At 51.5% G+C, this 18,383-nt stretch overlaps 3 protein-coding genes across 13 annotated transcripts; 1 reads left to right on the forward strand and 2 right to left on the reverse strand.

Moving 5' to 3' along the window:
* Positions 1-1,312: 1,312 nt before the first annotated feature.
* HMBS (hydroxymethylbilane synthase) lies at positions 1,313-9,995 on the forward strand. 6 transcript variants are annotated; one of them, XM_063693600.1, is made up of 14 exons: positions 1,313-1,584; positions 4,695-4,748; positions 5,075-5,288; positions 5,523-5,572; positions 5,658-5,713; positions 6,124-6,201; positions 6,431-6,508; positions 6,631-6,706; positions 7,854-7,967; positions 8,570-8,608; positions 8,849-8,968; positions 9,203-9,256; positions 9,380-9,466; positions 9,557-9,995. In XM_063693600.1, exons 2-14 carry the CDS (start codon positions 4,713-4,715, stop codon positions 9,728-9,730), a joined length of 1,176 nt encoding a protein of 391 aa, XP_063549670.1. In that variant the 5' UTR covers positions 1,313-1,584; positions 4,695-4,712; the 3' UTR covers positions 9,731-9,995. The 6 variants fall into 6 exon arrangements, with proteins under 6 accessions (XP_063549670.1, XP_055211075.1, XP_055211078.1 ...); XM_055355100.2 differs by having other exon boundaries at positions 1,313-1,517; XM_019036810.4 differs by having other exon boundaries at positions 1,314-1,517; positions 5,075-5,147.
* Positions 9,996-10,333: 338 nt separating this feature from the next.
* On the reverse strand, positions 10,334-12,471 carry H2AX (H2A.X variant histone). Its single transcript, XM_031016517.3, has 2 exons — positions 10,918-12,471; positions 10,334-10,719 (listed from the first exon to the last, which is right to left on the reverse strand). Exon 1 carries the CDS (start codon positions 11,852-11,854, stop codon positions 11,423-11,425), a length of 432 nt encoding a protein of 143 aa, XP_030872377.1. The 5' UTR covers positions 11,855-12,471; the 3' UTR covers positions 10,334-10,719; positions 10,918-11,422.
* A 496-nt stretch (positions 12,472-12,967) lies between these two features.
* DPAGT1 (dolichyl-phosphate N-acetylglucosaminephosphotransferase 1) lies at positions 12,968-18,346 on the reverse strand. 6 transcript variants are annotated; one of them, XM_004052258.5, is made up of 9 exons: positions 17,957-18,346; positions 17,480-17,600; positions 17,092-17,305; positions 16,724-16,870; positions 14,860-14,944; positions 14,313-14,501; positions 13,922-14,009; positions 13,600-13,755; positions 12,968-13,521 (listed from the first exon to the last, which is right to left on the reverse strand). In XM_004052258.5, exons 1-9 carry the CDS (start codon positions 18,115-18,117, stop codon positions 13,456-13,458), a joined length of 1,227 nt encoding a protein of 408 aa, XP_004052306.1. In that variant the 5' UTR covers positions 18,118-18,346; the 3' UTR covers positions 12,968-13,455. The 6 variants fall into 6 exon arrangements, with proteins under 6 accessions (XP_004052306.1, XP_018892360.1, XP_018892361.1 ...); XM_019036815.4 differs by having other exon boundaries at positions 12,968-13,755; positions 17,957-18,341; XM_055355096.2 differs by lacking the exon at positions 12,968-13,521 and having other exon boundaries at positions 13,643-13,755; positions 13,903-14,009; positions 17,957-18,341.
* Between the last annotated feature and the right edge of the window lie 37 nt (positions 18,347-18,383).

An 18,383-nucleotide genomic window follows, 5' to 3' on the forward strand; every position in this document is an offset into this window, starting at 1 on the left:
GGAGGTTGCGGTGAGCTGAGATTGCGCCATTGCACTCCAGCCTGGGCAACAAGAGTGAAACTCCATCTCAAAAAAAAAAAAAAAAAATGGGCGTCTCACTCTGTCATCCAGGCTAGAGTGCAGTGGCACCACCACAGCTCACAGCTACCTTGACCTCCTGGGCTCAAGCGATCCTCACACCTCAGCCTCCTGAATAGCTGGGACTACAGGTGTGTGCTGCCACACCTGTCTATTTTTGTATTTTTTGTAGAGATGAGGTTTTCACCATGTTGCCCAGGGTGGTCTCAAACTCCTGGGCTCAAGCAATCCTCCTGCCTTGGCTTCCTAAAGTGCTGGGAATATAGGTGTGAGCCACTGCACCCAGCTGGGTGATTATTAATAATCATGATTGTTAATTATGTTCATGATTACAGGCGCGGTGGCTCACGCCTGTACTCCCAGCACTTTGGGAGGCCGAAGTGGGCGAATCACCTGAGGTCAGGAGTTCAAGACCTGCCTGACTAACATGGAGAAACCTCATCTCTACTAAAAATACAGAATTAGCCGGGTGTGGTGGTGCATGCCTGTAATCCCAGCTACTCGGGGGGCTGAGGCAGGAGAATTGCTTGAACCCGGGAGGCGGAGGTTGCAGTGAGCTGAGATCGTGCCATTGCACTCCAGCCTGGGCAACAAGAGCGAAACTCCGTCTCAAAAAAAAAAAAACTATGTTCATGGGAAAGCACTTTTCCTAACAAGCCCTTTTCTCACTACAAGTATGTAGCGTTTGTGCTCCCACTTCAGTTACTTGTCTTTAGGCATGACCTTTAATCTCTCTGAACCAGTTTCCTCATTTTAAGAACTGAAATGCTGGCTGGGCCAGTGGCTCACGCCTGTAATCCCAGCACTTTGGGAGGCCAAGGCGAGATGACTGCTTGAGTCCAGGAGTTCGAGACTAGCCTGGGCAACATAGTGAGGCCACCTCCCCGCTGTCTCTATAAAAAATCTAGAAATTAGTCCCACGTGGTGATGTGCGCCTGTAGTCCCAGCTGCTTGGGAGGCTGAGATGGGGGGGATCGCTGAAGCCGGGAGGTCAAGGCTGCAGTGACCCGTGGTCATGCCGCTGCACTCTAGTCTGGGGACACAGTGAGACCCCGTATCAAAAAGAAAAATGCTGCCTATTTCAAGGTTGTAGCAAAGCTAAGTTTGAACAGAGCAAAGGAAGCGCCATAGAAGCTGCACTACTTGCTCATGTCACAGCTGGGGAATGCGGAGGTCGAATGGGGAGGTCCACTGTCGCAATGTTCCAATTCCCGCCCAGAGGGAGGGACCTCCCCTTCGAGGGAGGGCGCCGGAAGTGACGCGAGGCTCTGCGGAGACCAGGAGTCAGACTGTAGGACGACCTCGGGCCCCACGTGTCCCCGGTACTCGCCGGCCGGAGCCCCCGGCTTCCCGGGGCCGGGGGACCTTAGCGGCACCCACACACAGCCTACTTTCCAAGCGGAGCCATGTCTGGTAACGGCAATGCGGCTGCAACGGCGGTGAGTGCTGAGCCGGTGACCAGCACACTTTGGGCTTCTGGACGAGCCGTGCAGCGATTGGCCCCAGGTTGCCATCCTCAGTCGTCTATTGGTCAGAACGGCTATCTATTTTTTTTTTTTTTTTTTTGGTCCGAGTAGCTTTTAAAGGGCCAGTAGCTCGGTTGCCCTCCGGAAGGAATGGGGAAATCAGAGAGCGGTGATGCTGGGTTAAGAGTGGCAGGATTGTTTGGAACGGAACTCCGGTCCCTGCGGGCATCTGGGTGGGATTCCCATCAGGCCTGGGATGCACGGCTCTAGATTTAGTGACCCAGACCAAGAACGTTCGTCTACACAGACGGGGTCCTTTCATTCGAGGCTGGGCCGAGGCGGATGCAGATACGGCCCCTTTGGGAAGACACGTTCCACTTTTGATTCATAGGAGAGAGTATCAGCCAAGCCTCCGAACTGCACACAAACGTCTTAGAAGTGCGCCTTCTTTTTGTGTTATAGTGGTCTCCCAGCCACAGCCAACGCTCCAAGTCCCCAGCTGTGACACACCTACTGAATTACTACCGTGGGTGGGAGGCCGCCGTGGGCCTTTTCATTACGAGCCTGCTTGCCGAGCCCTGGGCTTGTGCACAGACAAACTGCAGAGCTGGTGGAGGCCACTGCCAGGCCGAGATAAGAAAGAGATGGGGAGCTGCTAATCTCCCCCTGTCCAGCCTGTTGGTGAGGGCTGGGATCTTTGCTCTTGCAGTCATTCCAGAGCCCTGGACTAGGAGTAGGAAGATCTGAATTGTAGCCCCAACTCTCTCTCGGTTATTAGCTCTGTGACCCTAGGCAAGTCACCTCATCCCTTGATGCCACCCGTTGCTTCTGTAACATGGTCCCAAAGGTGCCTGTCTTGTCCACCTGATACGATTTTTGAGAGGACAACAATATGCAAAAGCAATAGCTTCAACATAGAAGTTCTCAGTGTTTTATTTTTTAATGAAACGGTTTGACTTGGATATGCTGTGCACATTCAATGAACTTAAGGAATTGTTTGAACCTAGTAGTTCTGGGACCTTAGAGTCCTTTCTGTGGGCTCCCTGTGGCCCAGAATTTTGGTGGCCACGTTTAATATCAAGCCTAGCCTAATTTGCAAAGGGTCTCCCAGGGTTAATTTATTGGAGTGATCACATGGAGTAGACCAGAGTCTGAGGGCAGCAAGCTGTCACCTGCTCCGGCAATAGAGGCCCCAGATGTCTGGGTGCAAAAGAACTCCATAGCACCCCAGCCAACATGGTGAAACCCCGTCTCTACTAAAAATATAAAAATTAGGCCGGGCACAGTGGCTCATGCCTGTAATCCTAGCACTTTGGGAGGCCGAGGCAGGTGGATTGCCTGAGCTCAGGAGTTCGAGACCAGCCTAGGGGAACACAGTGAAACCCCGTTTCTACTAAAAATACAAAAAATTAGCCGACGTGGTGGCGTGCGCCTGTAGTCCCAGCTACTTGGGAGGCTAAGACAGGAGAATCGCTTGAACCTGGGAGGTGGAGGTTGCACTGAGCCGAGACCGCGCCATTGCACTCCAGCCTGGGTGACAGAGCGTGACTCCACCTCAAAAAAAAAAAAAAAAAAAAAAAAAAAATATATATATATATATATATATAATTTAGCTGGGCATGGTGGTGTGCGTCTGTAGTAGTCCCAGCTACTTGGGAGGCTGAGTCAGGAGAATCGCTTGAACCTGGAAGGCAGTGGTTGTAGTTAGCTGAGAACATGCCACTGCACTCTAGCCTGGGCAACAGAGGGAGACTCTGTCTCAAAAAAAAAAAAAAAAAGGAACTACATAGGATGAACATCCCAGATCAGGGAATGTCGACTGTTGACAGTATCAGTATCTACAGTGGCTACTGTCTGATGTAGAAAGAAATGGGATCAGGCTAGGCGTGGTGGCTCACGCCTGTAATCCCAGCACTTTGGGAGGCTGGGGCAGGAGGATCACAAGTTCGAGACCAGCCTGGCCAACACAGTGAAACCCCGTCTCTACTAAAAATGCGAAAATTAGCTGGGCATGGTGGAACATGCCTGTAGTTCCAGCTTGAACCCAGGGGTGGAGGTTGTAGTGAGCCTAGATCATGCCACTGTACTCCAGCCTGAGCAAAACAGTGAGACTCTGTCTCAAAAAAAAAAAAAAAAAGAGAAATGGGACCTCCGTCTTAAACTGAAGAATTCAGTTCTACGTGCTTAGCAGTGAATACTTTTGTCCAAGGTACTCTGGCAGGAGGAAGAGGCGTGTCCTCTTGAGTTCTTGACTTGGGCTCTGGCCTGTTAATATTTCCATGTTGGTGAAACCAGAGGCAGCACTCTAGGTGAACGAACTTTAGGCAGCGCAGCCTCCTAGTCTTATGGAACATCTGAGGCAGAAGAAACCTGAGTCCAACCTCTTAATTTTATAGATGAACAAACAGATCCTGATGGGACAGTGTACCCAAGGTCACGCAGCCAAGAGGCTGAGCAGGACTGTATATCAGATCTGTTTACCTCAGTCCTTAATGAATGCAGTCCAGCCAGATTAAGGGACCCTTAATACTGTCAGCTTTCCCCACTGTGGGATCTTCATCCTCTTGACTTCTTTTGTAGCCAGACATCTGGGCCTCTTGCTGGAGAAGGTGGCAGCTTGCTGCTCTTAGACTCTAGTCTACTCCATGTGGCATCTGGATGGCACTGAAATTTTCTCAAGTGCCTCGTCTGTTGTAGATAATGAATCTATCCTCCAGTGACTCAGCACAGGTTCCCCAGTGTGGTCCTGGCTGCCCTGCCCCTGCCAGCTGCAGGCCCCACCCTTCCTGTGGCCAGGCTGATGGGCCTTATCTCTTTACCCACCTGGCTGTGCACAGCACTCCCACTGACAACTGCCTTGGTCAAGGTGGGCTTCAGGGCTCAGTGTCCTGGTTACTGCAGCGGCAGCAACAGCAGGTCCTACTATCGCCTCCCTCTAGTCTCTGCTTCTCTGGATCCCTGAGGAGGGCAGAAGGTACTGAGGAAGGTTAAAGGGACCAGCCTTGGAGTATTTCCCCACTCTGAGACTCAGCTGGCCACAGGCCAGGTTCTGAAGTTCCTTTCTTCCAAGCCAGTGATTCTGGTTCTTGGACAAGGTGTTGAGGAACACTAGAAACAGAGGGGACTGTGACCTGGGGACTTTTTCTGCAGGAAGAAAACAGCCCAAAGATGAGAGTGATTCGCGTGGGTACCCGCAAGAGCCAGGTGGGTGCAGGAGCCGGGGTGGAGGAGGTTTGTCAGAACAGTTATGATGCTCACAGCATCACAAATTGGGGGACTCAGAGGGTTAGTTCCTAGTATGAAGGAGATGGGGTGGCTGGGTGTTAAGTTCCCCGGGGAATGGCAGATTACATTCTATCACAAGATCATCCCTAGGCTGGGAAAATTGTTGGAGTGCAGAGGGCTCCCAAGCCCCTTCTCATTCTCAGATGGAAATTCCAGTCCCTTCAGGATCTGCCTAACCTGTGACAGTCTAAAGAGTCTGAGCCGTGGCTGGGAAGGGCAGGACTAATCCAAATCTCTACCCGCAGCTTGCTCGCATACAGACGGACAGTGTGGTGGCAACATTGAAAGCCTCGTACCCTGGCCTGCAGTTTGAAATCAGTGAGTTTTCTGGAAAGGAGTGGAAGCTAATGGGAAGCCCAGTACCCCGAGAGGAGAGAACACAACATTTCTGGCTTTGCCTATACCTAAAGCCCGTCCCGCTGCCCCAAGATTCCTTCTGGGCTGCTCCCACTTCCGAAGGTGCTTTCCTCTGAATACCTCCAGCTCTGACTACCTGGATTAGCCTGGCATTTAACATCTTGAGCTTTGGGTCTTTTTTATGAGTGTTTCTGGTCTTCCTGCTCGATTGTATATACTCAGAGGGCAGGAACCAGGGATTATGTGCCTCTGTCCCCATCATGAATCGTAGCACAGTGCTAGGCCCAGTAAATGCTGATCAATAATGAGCACCTGATTGATTGACTCTCTCCTCAGTTGCTATGTCCACCACAGGGGACAAGATTCTTGATACTGCACTCTCTAAGGTAACAACATCTTCCTCCCCGGTTCTTGTCCCCACTCTTCTTTCCTTCCCTGAAGGGATTCACTCAGGCTCTTTCTGCCCGGCAGATTGGAGAGAAAAGTCTGTTTACCAAGGAGCTTGAACATGCCCTGGAGAAGAATGAGTAAGTAAAGATAGGAGAGTGTGGTGCCCTCCCAGTCTCTTGCTGGGACCCTAGTATGCTAGGTCTCTTGCTGGGACCCCGGGTGTCAGATAGGCTGCTGGGCTTAAACCCTCAGAGAGGCTGAAGGCGGCTCATAGGTGGGTTTTTTCAGGCTTCAGAAAAGGAGAGTGTCTGGTTCTGAGCCATCTGGCTGCCTGGACTGCAAGAATGGCCGGGGGAGGGAGGGTAGGAGGGAGAGTAGGAGGGAGAGTGAGAGGAGAGCAGTTTTCATGCTCCTGAGATCTTGAGAAGGCGTGCTTCCTGAACTGCCCTAGGCTCCACCACTGAAGTAGAGGCAGGGGTGGGTGGAGAAGGGGTGAAGGCTGGCTGCTCATACCCTTTTTCTTTGCCCCCCTCTCCCATCTCTATAGAGTGGACCTGGTTGTTCACTCCTTGAAGGACCTGCCCACTGTGCTTCCTCCTGGCTTCACCATCGGAGCCATCTGCAAGTAAGAGTCTTGCAAGTAAGGGGCTTGGGCAGGGGTAGGCATCATGTGAACCTTTGCCTTTCCCTTTGGGACCTGACCCTCTGCTTCAGGGTTATCTCCTCTGCCCTGAGGAGTGTTGACTGGTGGCAGAAAACTCAAGAAATACCAGTGAGTTGGCAATTGAGAGAGAATAGAAGTGATCTGAACTTAAATCTCTTCCCTCATTCTGTGCCTTTCCCTCCTCCCCCAGGCGGGAAAACCCTCATGATGCTGTTGTCTTTCACCCAAAATTTGTTGGGAAGACCCTAGAAACCCTGCCAGAGAAGAGGTAAGTGGGGCCTGGTTAGGCAGCTTGGTGGGATGTGCCCAGAAGATGCAGGGATGGGAGGAGGAGGAAAGGAACAGTGACCGCCTAGTGTTAAAATCTCATTGTAACTTCTCTCTGGGCAGTGTGGTGGGAACCAGCTCCCTGCGAAGAGCAGCCCAGCTGCAGAGAAAGTTCCCGCATCTGGAGTTCAGGAGTATTGTATCCTTTTAGAAGAGTGACGGATCCTTTTAGAAGAGTGACGGAGACAGCAGCCAAGGAAAAAGACAAGGTCTAGAGGGCTCTGGGAGTCCGGAGAGTGGAAGGGGCTTCCAGCAAGCAGCCCGTGGGGTCAGTGGCCTGTCTGTCTTTCCATGCACTCATCCGTCCACTCATTTATAGTCTAATGTTTTCTTAGCCCCAGACAAGTGTTCGGAGTGCAAGGCATTGGGGATAATGGTGAGCAAGATAAACATTCCCCTGCATATGTAGAGTTTACGTCTTACTTAGGGATAATGCAGTTATACTGAACTGAACAGTGACTACTTCTGGAGGGATAGGGAGTACTTCCTTTTTTTTTTTTTTTTTTTTTGGAGATGGAGTCTTGCTCTGTTGCCCAGGTTGGAGTGCAGTGGTGCAATCTAGGCTCACTGCAACTTCTGCCTCCTGAGTTCAAGCAATCTTCCTGCCTCAGCCTCCTAAGTAGTTGGGATTACAGGTGCCACCACACTTGGCTAATTTTTGTATTTTTAGTAGAGACTGGGTTTCACCATGTTAGTCAGGCTGGTCTCAAACTCCTGACCTCAGGTGATCCACCAGCCTCGGCCTCCCAAAGGGCTGGGATTACAGGCTTGAGCCCCGCACCCAGTCAGTACTTCCATTTTTATATGCTACTATATTGTCTTGACTTTTACAATGAATATGTAGTACATTTCATAAAACTAAATTTAAAAATAGTATGTGCTAAGTGCTCCAATAAGTGAAGTTGGGAATTTTCTGGAAACTTCTAGTTGGAACATCTAAACACAGAAGTCTGGGGTGTCAGGGAAGGTTTCTCAGAGGTCTTGTAACCTTGGCAAGTTATTTAGCCTCCCTATGTCATTTTCCTTATCTGTAAAGTGGGGATAATAATACTACCTTCCTCACAGGGTTGTTGTGAAGATGAAATGAGCTGACATATGGAAAGTACTTTTAGAGCAGTGTCTGGCATGTAGTAAGTATGATGTAACTGTTAGCTGTTGCCATTAAGCTGAGAGCTGGAAGATGACTGAAAGTCAGCCAGCTAGAGAGGGAAAGACAGACTCGGGCAGAGGGAACCGCATGAGGCCCCAGATTGCCCGACACTGTGGTCCTTAGCAACTCTCCACAGCGGGGAAACCTCAACACCCGGCTTCGGAAGCTGGACGAGCAGCAGGAGTTCAGTGCCATCATCCTGGCAACAGCTGGCCTGCAGCGCATGGGCTGGCACAACCGGGTGGGGCAGGTAGGGCCTGCCCCTATCTTCTCCCCAGCTCATCTGCATCTCCTTTCTGCCTTACAGTCATCCCCAATTTAGGATTTTTAGACTTTATGATTGTGTGAAAGCGATATACGCTCAGTAGAAACTGTACTTAGTACCCATACAGCCATTCTGTTTTTGACTTTCAGTACAGTATTCATTACATGAGATATTCACTTTATTGTAAAACAGGCTTGGTGTTAGATGATTTTGTCCAACTATAATAGGCTAATCTTAAGTGTTCTGAGCACATGTAAGGTAGGCTAGGTGTATTAAATGCATTTTCAGCTTATGTTTTCAACTTAATAATGGGTTTATCAGGATGTAACCCTATTGTAAGTCAAGGACCATCTGTCTTCACTTCTTGACCACCCCACCTCTATCACCGTAGGCTGGGAAGATTGTGAATCAGAGGCCAGACTCTAGGCTTTCATGGAGAAAATTTACAAAAAAAAAAAAAAAAAGAGGCCAGACTCACACTTAGGCCTACCCAGGCTTTCTAGATGATAGGGAACCCCCATCTCACTGCCAGGTGTTTTTAGACACCCCCGTGTCCACCCTTTTGACTACCTGTTCCGCCTCCACAGATCCTGCACCCTGAGGAATGCATGTATGCTGTGGGCCAGGTACACTTGACCAGGGAAGCCACATGGTGACATATGCCTTCCCTTTGTTCTCAACCAAGAAGCTGGTCTCACAACCTTCTGCATCTGCTTCCCCAGAATAGCATTCTCAGGGAGGGGCAGGCCTTGGGATGCTACCGGTCCAAAAGGCGCTGGGGAGCAAGTAGATAGAGGTGGTCCCATGCTTTGCGCCATTGGTTGGGGAAAGATCAGGCCTGATGTCCTAGGATGTTTTTCCACCAGGGGGCCTTGGGCGTGGAGGTCCGAGCCAAGGACCAGGACATCTTGGATCTGGTGGGTGTGCTGCACGATCCCGAGACTCTGCTTCGCTGCATCGCTGAAAGGGCCTTCCTGAGGCACCTGGTAGGGCCTGTGCTCCACCTGTGGAGGGCTGGGGACTTGGAGAGCTGGGAAAGGTGGTAGGGAAGATTTCTCACATGAATGCTCTGTATACAGTGCTAACTCATTCTTGTTGAATGTTGTGTATGGATAGGACCAGGTCTGGGCCCACAGTTGCCTTTTCAGTGATGTCCTCAGGTCTGTGGTCACAGGGTGGTGTTAAGAGCCCTTACAGCTCACAAGAACTTCTTGTTACAGGAAGGAGGCTGCAGTGTGCCAGTAGCCGTGCATACAGCTATGAAGGATGGGCAAGTAAGTGGGGGGAAATGGGTGGGAAGCCAGGAAAAGGAGGACTGTGGCATTTCTTCCTGTGCATCCCAGGTTTCTAAGTAGTCCCCTCTCAGACTGTGCTGAGGCAACTGTTTTCTTCCCCAGCTGTACCTGACTGGAGGAGTCTGGAGTCTAGACGGCTCAGATAGCATACAAGAGACCATGCAGGCTACCATCCATGTCCCTGCCCAGGTACCAAAGCTGGAGAGCGAGGGGGTAATAAACAAGAGTGCATATAATCTCTTTTGTTCTCACCAAATCCCACCTCCTTCCCTCATACAGCATGAAGATGGCCCTGAGGATGACCCACAGTTGGTAGGCATCACTGCTCGTAACATTCCACGAGGGCCCCAGTTGGCTGCCCAGAACTTGGGCATCAGCCTGGCCAACTTGTTGCTGAGCAAAGGAGCCAAAAACATCCTGGATGTTGCACGGCAGCTTAACGATGCCCATTAACTGGTTTGTGGGGCACAGATGCCTGGGTTGCTGCTGTCCAGTGCCTACATCCCGGGCCTCAGTGCCCCATTCTCACTGCTATCCGGGGAGTGATTACCCCAGGAGACTGAACTGCAGGGTTCAAGCCTTCCAGGGATTTGCCTCACCTTGGGGCCTTGATGACTGCCTTGCCTCCTCAGTATGTGGGGGCTTCATCTCTTTAGAGAAGTCCAAGCAACAGCCTTTGAATGTAACCAACTCTACTAATAAACCAGTTCTGAAGGTGTTGTGTGTGTGTGTGTGCGCGCGTGTGGGGTTGGCGGGAAGATAGGAACAAACACAAAGCCCTTTCATCCTTACCTCAGAGGCTGGGACTTTTGCTCGGAGTTCTCCTGGTACCTGCTTTCTGCTTCTGCCTCAATAGTTTTCATTTCACACAGAATAAACTGTCTCCCAGAAACACCAAGAAACTGAGCCACAATCTTAAATTCCTATGGTTTGCCCCTTCTTCAGTTAACAGTAGAGCCTATTTATATTGCATGGCCCCTCCCACCCCTATTATCAGGAAAGTAAAGAAAGTCACTAATCCTACAACTCTCTTGCAAAATGAAAACAAATGCTCCATTTAAAAAAAACAATCCTTTAATAAAATTAGTCCATCTAAAACTCCCCAATGCCTAAGGTTCTAGTCGTGGAAGGGTTAGCTGCAAAATTCCAGTTCGGAAGCCAACGGAGGCTCAGTCCAGACAGGGATTAACCGGCTTGTGCTGGTATCTAGGTGCTTGGATTGCCGAGTTGAGTTTGCTGGAAGGGAAATGGGGCGGCGTCGGGGGGCCCGACAGGCCTGGCTGCCAGTCGGCTTCCGCGAAAACGACTCTTGCTGTCCACATAGCCAGCCGTGAAGCCAAACTGCAGGCCTCTGCCCACCCCTAAATGTCCTCCTAGGAGGCAGTCACTCGGGAGGAAGATGTGTCTGTCACCAAGTGCTTCGTCCCGGCCCCAGCGCAGACCTATGAATGAAGATGGAGGGAGAGCTGATGTGAAAGGCCTGGGTCCCGGCCGCAGAAGGGGCGCCAGACCGAAATCAGCGATCGCGTCTCTCCCACCAAAGCCTCCAGGCCAGCGGCCACGTCTGAAAGTCCTGGGCTAAGCACCACGCCGGGGGAGTACCAGACACCCCGGCTGCAGCTGCCGAGGGCCTCACTCACCTTCAGGGCCGCCGGCCTCTCGGCCTGGACTGCCCACCTCGGCCCTGCGTCAGAGCGGAAGGCCAAGTCTTCCAGAAGGTGCTGCGGCCTCCCCGCAGCCCCTTAGCGACTCGGGATGGGGCGGCTGAGTCACGAACGCCGAGGCGGGCAGGTGCGGCGCCGCCGGCCTCCCCCCGGCAGGCTCGGGTCTTCCGCGCCACGGAGGTCCCCGAAGAGCGCCCAAGCCGCATCCGGAAGGCCCGAACCCTACCGGAGGGCGGACGGCGGACAGGGCAGGGCCCGAGGCCGACGCGGCAGGCGGTGCGGGACAGGAGCGGGGGCGGGCGGGGACTCGAGGCCGGGCGGCGAAGGCGGGCGAGGGGAGGGGAAGGGAGCCGGGAGCCGCGGCCCGCTTGCCCCGCAGTCTGAAGTGGCTCAGCTCTTTCCATGAGGGCGGTGGTGGCCCTTAAAAGGGCCTTTGTGGTGGCATGGGGAGGCCTGGCGGCCGGCCGCGGCGCGGGCCCTCTTAGTACTCCTGGGAGGCCTGGGTGGCCTTCTTGCCGCCCGAGGGCGCCTTCGGCCCCACGGTGGCGCTGGTCTTCTTGGGCAGCAGCACGGCCTGGATGTTGGGCAGGACGCCTCCCTGGGCGATCGTCACGCCGCCCAGCAGCTTGTTGAGCTCCTCGTCGTTGCGGATGGCCAGCTGCAGGTGGCGGGGGATGATTCGCGTCTTCTTGTTGTCGCGGGCCGCATTGCCCGCCAGCTCCAGGATCTCAGCGGTGAGGTACTCCAGCACTGCCGCCAGGTACACTGGCGCGCCGGCGCCAACGCGCTCGGCGTAGTGGCCCTTCCGCAGCAGCCGGTGTACACGGCCCACTGGGAACTGGAGGCCGGCGCGCGACGAGCGCGACTTGGCCTTGGCGCGGGCCTTGCCGCCAGTCTTGCCGCGGCCCGACATGCTAGCGAGGTAGACCGGTGAAGCACGACGGCTCAAACACTAGACCAGACGCCCGCCGCAGTGTAACTGCTGTCGCGCGCGCGCCGCGAGGCCGCCTTTATAAGCCCCCAGGACACACCTCCGCGCCCTCCTGATTGGCTCTTTTCTCCAATACCCGCCTCCGGTTGGTTGCGGTTAACCCTTGGGTGTCGCGGCTCGGCTGAGGGAGCGCGCCCGCTGATTGGTCGAATTTGAAAACCTTTTGCCCGGGGAGAAAAGGCGAGGAGGAGGGGTAGCACACAGACTGCCAACTATCCGCTGACGTAGCCAATCCTTGTAAAGCGCGCGAGATTTAAACACTACAATCGGAAACCAGAACCGGAAGACCAAAGGGGTGGAGTCTGAGGCCACCTAGAGAGCGTCTGGGAAATCTGCGCTGGCGTAGGATTTTTAAAGGAAAGGGGTCAATATTATAGCTACTGCAGCCCTCCTTTCCAGGTCCAGTCACTCCCTACTCCCTTCTCCTACCTGACAAAGGGAGAATGGAAAAGGGAAGAAATTAGACCCCTTAAAAGTTTTCTTTTTTTTCTTTCTTTCTTTTTTTAATAGACCGGGTCTCACTGGCTCTGTAACCCAGGCTGGAGTGCAGTAGTGTGATCTCAGCTCACTGCAGCCTCGAACTCCTGGGCTCAAGGAATCCTCCCTGCTAAACCTCCCTCATAGCTGGTACTACAAGTGCTCCACCACACTTGGCTAATTATTTTATTTTTGTAGAGATGGAGTCTCGTTTTGTTGCCCAGGCTGTCTTGAATTCCTGGGCTCAGGCAATCCTCCCGCCTCAGCCTCCTAAGGTGCTGGGATTACAGGCATGAGCCACTGCACCCGGTGACTCTTTGAAAGTTTGATCCCATGCCAGGAAACAGGATAACTTCAATTTTGTGGCCCTCCATGCCACCTGAAGTATCAGGATTTAAATATTTATTCAATATGTTCTGTTTGGTCTCAGTTCTGTTCACTTCTTGTTAGACGGGGTCTGATGGGGCAGAGATAGGCATCCTGTTGGAGGAAGTACCCCCAACACCCCTCCCCATCTACCCCAAAATGCCCATATAGGAAATATACCTACATAAACAATAGGAAAAAGACAACACTTTATTGTCTCCATTGAGAGCATGTGGCCCCCTGCTTAGTTCTTACTAATCAGAACACTTAATTTACAATCAAATGACATGTCACCGTGGAGCCTGTGTTCCTAGCCCTGGCCCAAGTTCTATCCCAAAAACCAGTGGTTCCTTGAGAGTCAGGACTCTGAAATGTGAGTGTGGATAACTGCAAAAAAAGCTGCTGTATCCCACCCTATGAGGCTGCAAAGATGGGATGGAGAGGGAGAGAGTAGCAAGTTGCAGAAAGCCATGGGTAAAATCCAATCAGTAGTCAGTAGAGGGCAAGAAACGCCCAGGATGCCAATGATCACAGAGAAAGGAAAATGCTGAGAACAAAATCTGTAGGAGTATGAAGAGTGAGAGAGGCCTGGGCAAGGAGGCAGTCTGGGACCAGAGAGAGAGGTCAGCCTGAGTCAGGAATCTTAGAGACTGTGAGGTAAAGGACAATGATCAAGGGACTCAGACATCATAGAAGAGTCGAACGAGCTGATATCGAATGGAGAAGGTGATGGCACTGCCCAGGATCTGCAAGGAGAAATGGACTGGAGTAAGAATCACGCAGAAAGGGAGACACGGAGGTATAAACTCGATCCCCATCCTCACCTGCAGCAGCAGCAGGAGCAATGTGAGGTTTCTCTCATGTATGGGCCCAAGGATTTTAAGTAGCAAGTTGATGAGGGTCATGTTGTTACATTCAGTGAATTCACCATCTTCAGTCTCACTCTGGTGTACTGTCACCAGCTGGAGGCTCTCTGCCACCTGGAGGGACCAGAGGTGAAGAGAACCTCAGCTAATACCTATGCTTTAGGAATGTGGATCTATTTAATGCTTTCAAGTTCCCCTTGGATCTGATGTAGGACTAGGTTCCCCATTCCTCAAGGTCAGGATGGCAGCCTAGGGCCTTACCTCCTTGTTACCCTGTTACCTTTAAAATAAAGGTGCCCAAGAAAGAGAGGCTCTTGGTCTTGAACTTGGAATAGCTCATCTCCAGTTTGCCTGTCTTGATATTGAGTCTGCGGGGGGAAGATAGCTTCATGTGACTGGGCCACTATTTGAACCCTCCTCCCTGTGGCTAATAGGAAGAGCATTGAATGTGGAGTCAACCTGAGATCTATTTCTGGCTCTGCTGCTTACTGTTATCAGAACCACTGTAGCAGATTATGCAAATAAATGTGCTTTGTAAGTTATAAAGGGCTACGCACATGGAAATAGCCCTTCTTTGGGCCCACTCCCTTTGCACAGCAAATGTATAGGCTGGCATTAGATATCCCAAGTGAAAAGGCTATGATGTCCATTTCAAGCCCCAAAGCGGCTACCTGGGTATGCGGTGGCGAGGGCAGGGGATGATATGCAGGAGCTGAGGCAGTGAGTAGAGGAAGTTGAACACCTGGGGCATGAAGAATAGTAGCATGGTCTTGCTGAAGTGTCCCAAGATGCCCACCACGGCAAAGGTCATGCCAGCAAAGTAACAGAAGGTATCTCCCACAAACACCCGTGATGGGTACCTGTGTGGGGGAGAGGATCCGAGCCAGTGGCAAGAGGCATTACCAATCCTTTCTCTCACATCACACCCTATGGGCACTGGACTACCCCTGACCCTAGTTCTGACTCAGAGGAGACTCCAGTTGTGCAGCAACTCTGCAGGATCCAAGGCCCTGAATTCATCTATTCCTGGGGCCTCCACGCACTCATCCCTAACTACTACTGGGTAGAGAGAAATTTCAGAATATGACCAACTGAAGACGCAGAAAACTCCATAGAGGTATGCGCAGGTTTAGCTTCACCACCACAAGGTGGGTTATGATAAGGGCCATCTTTGCCATGTGTTCAGGTAGTTGTCCCCTTATCCACAGGCCTACTTACCAATTGTGGTAGAGCAACCCCAAAGTGGTGAAAAAAAACGGTATCATGAAGTAGAGGGAAAAGACATGATCATCCCGACAATCACCTTTGGAAGCAAGGAAGAAAGAAGGAAAAGTTAATACCCACTTCCTCTGCAAACCTTGGTCCTATTTTTGTCTAAGTTCTGTTTACAGCTGTATCATCCACCTCACCCAAGTCACTTTTAAGAACTCAATACTCCTTTTATGTCACCCAAGGCAATTCCCAATATTCCACCTCTTTCGTGCAGCCTTCCAAACTAGTTACTATCTTAAATTTGGTTTAGCCCATTCTGATGTAAGTTTGGATACCAACTTTACTTCTTAGCTTTGTGACCTTGATCTTGATCATGACACATTTAACTTCCCTAAGCCTGTTTTCTCATCTGTAAAACAGGGCTGATTATAACATCTGCCACATAAAACCATTACAAGATTTAAATAAGATAGTGTTTAAAAAGTACTTAGCTTTAATAAACACTTGTTGACATTCATCAGCCAAAGACCATCAGAAACACATCTATAGTTCAAAGCTAGGTTTAATGACTTGTTGTAAAAAGGGAGACTTCAGAAACCACACACCATTGGGAACCACGGAATGTATCAGTAAGAGGGTGTTAGGAGGGGCTTGTAGTAGCGTTTGTTGTGGGTATTTTGGGAGAGGGTGAAAGAAAGTAGTTTTGCTCTGGACTGGGTGCTGTTAGAAAGCAGGAGTAATTCATAGCCGGGTGCGGTGACTCACGCCTGTAATCCCAGCACTTTGGGAGGCTGAAGCAGGCAGATCACCTGAGGTCAGGAGTTCGAGACCAGCCTGACCAACATGGAGAAACCCCGTCTCTACTAGAAATACAAAATTAGCTGGGTGTGGTGGCACATGCCTGTAATCCCAGCTACTAGGGAGGCTGAGGCAGGAGAATCACTTGAACCTGGGAGGCGGAGGTTGCGGTGAGCCGAGATCGCACCATTGTACTCCAGCCTGGGCAAGAGCAAAACTCCGTCTCAAAAAAAAAAAAAAAAAAAAAAAAGAGAGAAAAGAAAAGAAAGCAAGAGTAATTCTATGATCAAGCATTTTAATGTTTATCTAAGAAGTGGTACGAACTGGCTGGGCACAGTGGCTCAAGAGTGTAATCCCAGCACTTTGGGAGGCCTGGCAGATCACTTGAGCCCAGGAGTTCAAGACCAGCCTCGGCAACATGGTGAAACCCTGTCTCTACAAAAAATACAAAAATTTGCCAGGTGTGGTGGCGCATGCCTGTAGCCCCAGCTACTTGGGAGGCTGGGGCAGGAGGATCGTTTGAGTCAGAGGATGCAGTGAGCTAAGATCGTGCCACTGCTCTCCAGCCTGCATGACAGAGGGAGACTGTGTCTCAAAAAAAAAAAAAAAAAAAAAAAGAAGTGGTAGGAACTGAGTTGTTATTGGAGGGCAGCAGCAGTCGCTCATGTTAGCCGAGAGAGGGGATCTTGGCCATTTTGTGGGTTGCTCAGTGTTCTTGTGGTTTTGCCTGTGCTCAAACATGATTACAGAGGGAGGGGTCTAGTTTTAGTCTTGCTCCATCATGGTCACAGAATGACCCTGTGTAACGTTGGGGTTCTGTGAAACTGTTTATATTCAATGGGAGAAGATCATGGCCTAGCTATTAGTGCCAATCCAGCTATAAATGACAGGGCTGCTATTTTTCTTTCTCACTTTTAATAAATCTGCATTGTTATTTGCAAAGTAAGTAGCGTCCCTTATCTTCTATAATTACTACGCATATTGCTTTTTTTCCCTGAATTTCCCAAAGTCATATATCAGGCCACACCTTTAACACTCAGACTTCTCTCTCCCCACCCCCAATCCCACCTACCTTCCAACTCTACCAGGTTGAAGACAATGATGGAAGCAGAAATGACTAGTGACTGGCCAGCCTCTAGGCCGTTAATTCCTGCTAGGATGTTGATGGCATTGGTACAGAACACTGCCAGCAGCCCCATGTAGACATAGTACAGGATTCCTGCGGGGAGAGATGGTAGGAAAAGAAGTAGTGCCACCTAGGGGAGGAGGATTTAAGAATTTTTAGAAAAGTGGTGAGGACGTACGATAGGATGAAGGGCTACCAGAAAGGATCTGGGAAGACACAGAGACAGAAAAGGAACACTTGGAGGAGAATGTGGAGCACCAGGAAGGGTTCCCTGAAGTAGGTGCCATAGGGGCAGCAGTGGTAGGACTACCTACCCAAGTCCAGATGCAGGCCAAGTATCGGGCGGAAGGGCTTGGGCACCACAATGGTCGTGTTGCCAAAGTTGGTGAAATAGACCATGAGGAGAGGTAGTGAGGCAGCTGTGGGTAGCAGCAGCTTATGGCGCCAGCGCAGATTCAGTACATCATCCGCAAAGCCCAGGAAGATCATGCAGCAGATGGCAAGGAGGGCACCTATCAGGGCCACAAACTGGGGGAGGCTCGGGCAGGTCCATGACTCAAGCCTGCTCCCATTCCACCTTTTAAGAATTCCTGTCTTTTCTGACCATTTCTTAGCCCCTCCCCACAAGCCCAAATAACCCCAATTCTCTCAGGTACCTCCCAGGTCCCAGCCACAGGCAATCACCCCCACGAACCCACTTACTTCATGGTGGGGGAATGCCTTACACTGCTCCTTCACAAAGCAGTTCAGGAAGGGGAAAGGGATGAAGCAGAAGAGGATGATAAGGAAAACAGCACCGCTGATCACTCCCTGGGATTCTGGGCTGTGGCCCAGCAGCAAGGGGGCGAGGGGGAAGAGGAAAGGGGGCGTGGTCACTCACTAGTGCAGGTGTTACAATAACCCAAAGTGGTCTTCTCATTCCCGGTTTTTTATTCTGGTAAGTGGTGAGGGGGGCGGAGGGAGGAAAGCACCACTGCCAGAGTCCCAGATATACCCAAGGGTCCCTACCCATCCTTTCCCCAATGCGAGTAAGTTCTGCTCATCACCTCTCCGAGTTCCAGGCTGCCTGGGTTAGTTCTGAGTCTTCACGTGTGGTCAAGCACCCCGGTCCCCGCCCCTGCCCTAGCCACTCCTTCCTTAGCCCTTGCCCCCTGCCCGGACCCTTGTGCCGCTGCTCACATCTGCTGTCGGCTGGTTTTGTTGAGGTCCTGACCACAGAGGCGCGCAGCAATGAAGTGGCCCCGGAAGGCCGGGATGAGGGTGACTGTGGCCACAAATCCCAGCAGCGAGACGATCAAATTGATCAGCAGCGGCATGGGCAATTCCGAGAAGGCCCACATGGTGACCGGTCAGGGGCCCGGCTCCGCCGCCTCTTCAGGTAACGGGCAAGCTGAGCAGCAGTCCTGAGGCCTCAGCAGTATGGAGTGGCCGCTCCCCACAGGCAGGCTCTTCCCACACCAATCTGAGCAAAACCCAACAACTCTGACTTGAGCCGCCCTCGGGACACCGGAGAACCTCTCTAAGGCAACCTAGGTTCTGCCCCGCTGCACCCGCCTATCTACTGTTTCCGCCCGGATCTTGTTCGCTGAACAACCATTACTGCGGA

The sequence above is a fragment of the Gorilla gorilla genome, chromosome 9 (genome assembly GCF_029281585.2).
Source record: "Gorilla gorilla gorilla isolate KB3781 chromosome 9, NHGRI_mGorGor1-v2.1_pri, whole genome shotgun sequence".
Classification (NCBI taxonomy): Eukaryota; Metazoa; Chordata; class Mammalia; order Primates; family Hominidae; genus Gorilla; species Gorilla gorilla.